This window comes from Tupaia chinensis, unplaced genomic scaffold (assembly GCF_000334495.1).
Source record: "Tupaia chinensis unplaced genomic scaffold, TupChi_1.0 Scaffold000355_1, whole genome shotgun sequence".
NCBI classification, from domain to species: Eukaryota; Metazoa; Chordata; class Mammalia; order Scandentia; family Tupaiidae; genus Tupaia; species Tupaia belangeri.
The window spans coordinates 293,841-300,073 of NW_006159850.1; the positions used below are offsets into that span (position 1 = coordinate 293,841).

At 54.8% G+C, this 6,233-nt stretch overlaps 1 protein-coding gene across 1 annotated transcript in view; it reads right to left on the minus strand.

Annotated features, from left to right (window-relative positions):
• Positions 1–6,233, minus strand: part of ZNF276 (zinc finger protein 276) — a 14,464-nt gene that overhangs the window by 5,513 nt on the left and 2,718 nt on the right. The window contains exons 4-5 of the mRNA XM_006152525.3: positions 5,586–5,664; positions 4,433–4,516 (exon numbers count right to left, since the gene is read on the minus strand). Of these exons, the coding sequence (XP_006152587.1) occupies positions 4,433–4,516; positions 5,586–5,664 (163 nt within the window). The remainder of the gene's footprint in view (positions 1–4,432; positions 4,517–5,585; positions 5,665–6,233) is intronic.

A 6,233-nucleotide genomic window follows, 5' to 3' on the forward strand; every position in this document is an offset into this window, starting at 1 on the left:
AGAAATAAAAAATAAAAAAAAAAAAAAAACCCTAATGGTGGGTGAACAGGTGGCACAATGGTAAAGGTGCTGGATTCCATATGGTTGACCTGGTGATGCACGTGCACGTGTGTGCTTATGTCCAGAATTCCAAGAGGAGAATGGAGAAGGGGTTGCAGTGTGGCCATCCCCCTTGGGGGTGGAGAGGGGTAATTTCTCATTTTCCTTCCTTTCTCTCTATAGTAAGCACAAAAGCCTATGGCAAAACCTAAAAAATAAAAATAAACTTCCCTAGGGGCCAGTAGGTAGCGTGGTGGTTAGGGTACTGGATTTCCACATGGTCAACCACGGTTTTGAGTTCCAGACCTGGCAGCTTGCTTTTTCACTTTCCCTCTCTGGTGAGCTCATATGCCCTACAGCAAATTAAAAAATAACAAAATTAAGTTGGTTTTTTTTTTTTTTTTTTTTTGCTTTAGGGTATGTGTGCTTCGTATGTGTGCTTACCAGAGAGACAAAGAAAGAGAAAGCAAGAAGTCACTCCCAAGAGAGATAGCCACGCCACAGTCCCTCATCCTCCATTCTCACCAGATTTTGGGCACACATGCATGTGACTGGTGTGATTTTCAAGCCACCGGGGTCTGGGACTCAAACCATGGTCATTCACATGGGAGACTAACACCTTAACCACTATACATCTAATGATCCCAATTTTTTTTTTTTCTTTTTTTTGCTATAGGGTACATGTGCTCACCAGAGAGAGACAGTGAAAAATCACCCCCTAGGGACCAGCGTAATGGCTATGTCGCTGGACTCCCATGTAGCCGACCATGGTTGGAGTCCCGAACCCGGTGGCTTAAACTCATGCCGGGCACGTGTACCTGCATGCCCAAGATCCTGAGAGGAGAATGGAGAAGGGATTGCAGCGTGGCCATCCCCCTTCTATACATCTAATGATCCCAATTTTTTTTTTTTCTTTTTTTTGCTATAGGGTACATGTGCTCACCAGAGAGAGACAGTGAAAAATCACCCCCTAAGGGATATGGCCATTCAATTCCTTCTTCTCCATTGTCTTCCCAGAATTTGGGGTACATACACACATGTGTCCTGTGTGAGTTTTAAGCTGCCACGTCTGGGAACTGAACCAGTCAACTATGTGGGAGTCCAGTGATGTAACCATTACGTGGTCCCAAATAAAGAACTCTTTTTAAAAAATATCTGTCCTAAATTTAACATGGAATTTCAAGGAACACGTCATGGCCTAAATGAATTTCAAATACAAAGAAGAAAGACACTGAAACCTTGTCTCCCACATTTACCACAAGGCTGTACATAAACAGTGTGTGCTTAGCACAAGGACAGGTCTATACACGGATCCGACAGAGCCAAGACCAGGACAGCCTGTCAGATGGCGCTCACATCGTGTGGGGCTACAATGCACATGCCCTCCAGGAGACAGAGAAGGGCATGCCTCTGCGGGGTAGTTGTGCTGCAATCCCTCTACCGCTTCCTCCTCTCGGGGCTTCAGGTGTGTGTGTGCCAGGTGTGTATTTCAAGGTGCTGGTTCTGGGACGCGAACCACACAGCCAGCCATGTGGGACCTGCCTCATTGCCAGATCACAGAGCAAGTCTACTGGTTTCTGACAAGGGTGCCAAGACCGTTCGATGAACAGTCTCTTCAATAACTGACACTGGGGGACCAGCAGATGGCATGGTGGTTAAGACGCTGGACTCCCACATGGCCAACCATGGTTTGAGTCCTGGACCTGACGGCTTACTTTCTCACTTTCTCTTTCACTGGTCAAATTAAAATGAAGGAATGAATAAAGTTAAATAAAATAATTCTAAAAAAAAAAAAAACTCTCATGCCTGGCACATATGCGTAAGTACCCAAGATCTTGAGAGGAGAATGGAGAAGGGATTGTGGAGGGTGATTGCTCTTTCTGTCTCTCTGGCAAGTGCACATGCCCTAGAGCAAAAATCTCTAAAACACAAAGATTAAAACATAAATTACACTGTGACAGCTGGATGTTCACATGCGAAGAACGAAGCTGGACTCACGCTACACACAAGACAACCCAAAAGGGGTCACTCCCTGTACCCCAGAGCTAGAACCACGGCTTTGGAAGTGAGCGGAGTGGTAAACCTTCACGACCTTTGGGTCTGATTAATAGTTCCTTAGGTACGACACCAAGAGCACCAGCAACAGTAAAAACAGGCAACCGGCTTCATGGCAACCTCAAACTCTAGGGCCACAGCAGCAGGTGGCATGGAGGTGAAGGCACCAGACTCCCACGTGGACCACAGTTCAGTGCTGGAACCAGTGGCTTCACACAGGCTGGGCACACGTGCGTGCCTGCCCCACATCCCGGGAGAACGAAGTGCATGTGCATCTGTCCCCGAGGGGCCATTGAGTGACACAGGGTGTGGTCCCTGTCTGATCCTATCTCAAACGGGGCTCAGCGGCTTCCTCTATCCTAATCCCTAGCCCTCCACAGACCATTGACCAGACCTGCTGGGAGACAAGCCATAAAGACACAGGCTCTGAGGCCTGCAGTGGCTCAATGGTTACATCGCTGGACTCCCACGTAGTTAACCACTGTTCGATTTCTGGACCTGGTGGCTTAAAACTCACGCTGGGCACATGTGCGTGCGTGGCCAAAATCCCAAGAGAAGAATGGAGAAGGGACTGCGGTGTGGCCATCCCCCAGGGCTGATTTCTCCCTTCTTGTCTCTCTGGTGAGCACACATGCCCTATAGCAAAAACCTGTCTTTAAAACAAAAAATGGGGGGGAATAAAAGACACTGGGTCCAGCTGCGCTGAAACCCAGACCAGCCTGGGCAGGTCACCAAGTGGGAGTCGGGCTTGTGACAGCCATCCTGGGCAGTACCCCCACACTGCCTCTTGCCCCCAGCCAGCATCCTGGCTCGAGCATGCTGGCTCAGCCCCACCCTCCTGTCCTACCCCTCCTCTTCCCATTGCCAGTGTGTGAGCTCAGGCCGGCCGGCCCGGGTTTGTCGCAGGTCCCCTGGCTCACGGTGTAGCACTCAGAACTGCTGCTCTTTCCCCTGGATTGCGAAATGCTTGAATACAACCACCAGGGACCAGCGGATGGCATAATGGTGACATCACTGGACTCCCAGTGCTGACTGCGGTTCAAGTCCCGGACCTGGCAGCTTAAACTCAAACTGGGTGCGTGTGCGTGCGTGCCCAAGATCCCAAGAGGAAAATGGAAGAGAAGGGATTGCAGCGTGGCCATCCCCCTTGGGGGGTGATTTCTCGCTTTCTATCTCTCTGTCTCTCTCTGTCTGTCTGGTGAGCGCACGCACCCTACAGCAAAAACCTCTCAAAAAAAAATAAAAATTCTAAAATAATAAGGACAACCACCCCTTCGTCCAGCACTGTCATAACTGCAGGGTGCTGTGGATGTCCCTGGGCTCAGACAGGAGGGGGTGAGACCAGTATAAACTAGCCCTCCTAGCCAAGGGCCCTGTGTTCTTTCTGGACTTTGAAAACAAATCCCTGAAAGGAGGAGGTCAAACATGGTCACATGGTAGTGCCACAGGTAAGAAGTACAGAGGGCAGGCAACAGTCAGAGCCCGGGGGTACAGATGGGCCGTGGTGGGAGCCAGGGGGGCAGGAGGCTGGACCGCGGTCAAAGCCTGGGCACACAGCTTGCAAGCCAAGTGGCAAACACAGGCACGTGCCCTGGATCCTGATGTGAGGAACTCGAGCAAAAGGGATGGCAGCATGACCAAGCGTTGAGAGGCATACGCTCGCTCGCTCTCTCTCTCTCTCTCTCTCTCACACACACACACACACACACACACACACACACACTCATGACTGTGCCCCTCTGGCACCATTTAAAAACAAAAATGGTCAGAGAAGCGACTCAGTGAGGAAGTGGACGTGGGTACGTGGCTGTAGAAATCAGAACTGCGTCGAGTAGAAAGAGTCCAGGGCTGCTCCACGCCTCAGCAGATATGGCCCAGGGATGGGTGAGGAGGGCATGCCGTGGAGTGTGGGGTGGGCAGGACTGGCCCAGAAAGGGACTCCCCAGAACGAGGCGGGTTCTGGCCACGGGGCTCCCTGCCACTCCCGTGGTGTCTGAGAGAGCCCTCACGTGGCCTCTTGGCCATCATGGCGTGAGACCTGGATAAGCCCCAGTTACAAACTCCCAGAAGAAAGACAGGCACCAGTGGTCAGGAGGACCCTTCCCTCCCAAGGCTCACCTGCCCACCTGGCCCTCCGAATGGCTTCCCAGCTGCTCACCTTCCGAAGCCACAGCAGACTGGGATTGGGAATTGGGAGGTGGAGCCAGAAGAGAAGCGAGTGTGAGCCGAGGGAGGGCAGGCCACACTGTCCCCGCTGTGTGCGGCCATGGTGCAGACACTGGCACCCGCCACCAGGACACCCGCCAGCCCCACGCCCTCGCACCAGCTGTCCCCTTACTTCCTGTCGGGGCGGGGCTCGAAGGACTCGTCCGAGGACTGGGCACTTTGCTTCCGGTCGCTTTCATCTCCACTCAGCACGTCTCTAGGAAGGAAGAGAGCACCTTTAGCAAAGCCCAAGGCAGAGGAGGGGGCAGACCCACAGACCTCCTGGCTCAGGACAGCATAAGGGTCCCCACATCCACGGGGTTTATCCCCTGGGAACATCTTACGAAATCTAAACTCCCCAATCCCATCTCCTAAGACAGAGGACGAGCTGGGTCGCTGAGGTGAAGAGGCTGCCAACGCCCCATACGCCATGCTCACAGGCCCAAGAAGGGTGTGAAGACTCCCACCAAAGTGGGCTCCCTGGTAGGCAGATGGAGAAAGCTACCACAAGCCTCACCCTACCACAAGCGCCCTGTGGCTGGTGGGCTTACCATCAGCTATTTAAAAGTCTGCAAAAGCAGAACACTGCAGTATTTGCCCTTAAATCAGCCGCTCTGTGGTCTCAGCAAGGCAGCAGACCCAGGTTAGCAGCCCCTGGCCGTCCCTAGGCTGCCACCCGCCTGGACGTGCAGAAGCAGAGCTGGCTGGCAGCCTGGCCACGTCTGGGTCCTGGGTTCCTGGCACGCTCAGTGGGTGCACCAAAACCTGGTCATCCTGTCCTGTTGGCCCGAGGCTTGCAGGGAGAGCGGGGAGGCGTGAACGCCAGCGCAGGCACGCAGGGCAGCTCCAGTGTGGCTCTGGGCTCAGAGCAGAGGGTGCACGAGGAGCCAACAGATCTTGACAACGCCCTTCAGGGAGGTCTGCTGGCCTCCAGAAGCCTGCGTGGACCCTCCGCTTTAAGGCATTGCGTTACAGCCCAGGGCCAGGGACGGGCTTCCTCTGTAGTTGCGTCCAGAGCTGGCCCAGAAAGGGCCTTCAGGGAGCAGCAGTGCCCAAGGACCCAGCGGGGCAGTGCCAGCAGAGCTGTCCGCAGGCCGAGTTAGAACGCTGTAGGTTCCCTCTGGGGCTGCCCTCGGGGACCAGGAAGCCCCGCAAGACCTATGACCTCCTCTCTTCCCACCCCGAGGGGCGACATCCCAAGTAGGGCACAAGGAACAAGGCCCCAGGATGGCGGGTTTGGTCTCCGAGGGAGGAACGTTAGCTATTTAAACCCACTCTTCTCTCACCCCTCAGAAAGGTCACTGAACTCGTCTTTTACCCGATCATCCGAGGTTGAAGACAGAACCTGCTTCTCACCCAGTTGCCCTGAGAAACAAGAACAGGCCCGTTACCAGCCAGAGAGTGAGCAGTGCCTTCCCGCAAGGAGGCCTCTTTACCTGGGAGCCGGGCCTCCTGCCCGCGCTCCCCGACTGCCAGCCTGCGGCGCCCTGACTGCTCTCTGACTGCTCCCATACAGGCTCTGGCCCACTGGGCTCCCACCACCCAGAACCGCCAAGGCTCGGGCAGCACTGGGCACCAGGGGCCCCAGGGAGCGCCACTCCAGGGTGGGGTGCCCGCTTTCCGGATGTGGGACGTTCAGGACGCTACCATCAGAACACTGGTGCACAAAGCACGCGGCTCTACAGGGCCCCATCCGCCAGTCGATCCAGCACAAGGGACTGGGCAGCTACCGGCTTCCCACTCCATGGAGGCCTCGCAAGGAGCCGGCTGAATGCCGCTGGGCAGGAGCGGCCCAGCTGGCCTGATCCCCTGGCTGACATCGAGGGTCAGCTGTGCCCAAATGACAGCACTGCAGGTCCTGGGCCCCCTTAGTGGTCAGCAGAAGAGGCCAGTCCACACTGGGGTGACCCTCACTGGCTGAAGCCCAGGGAGGG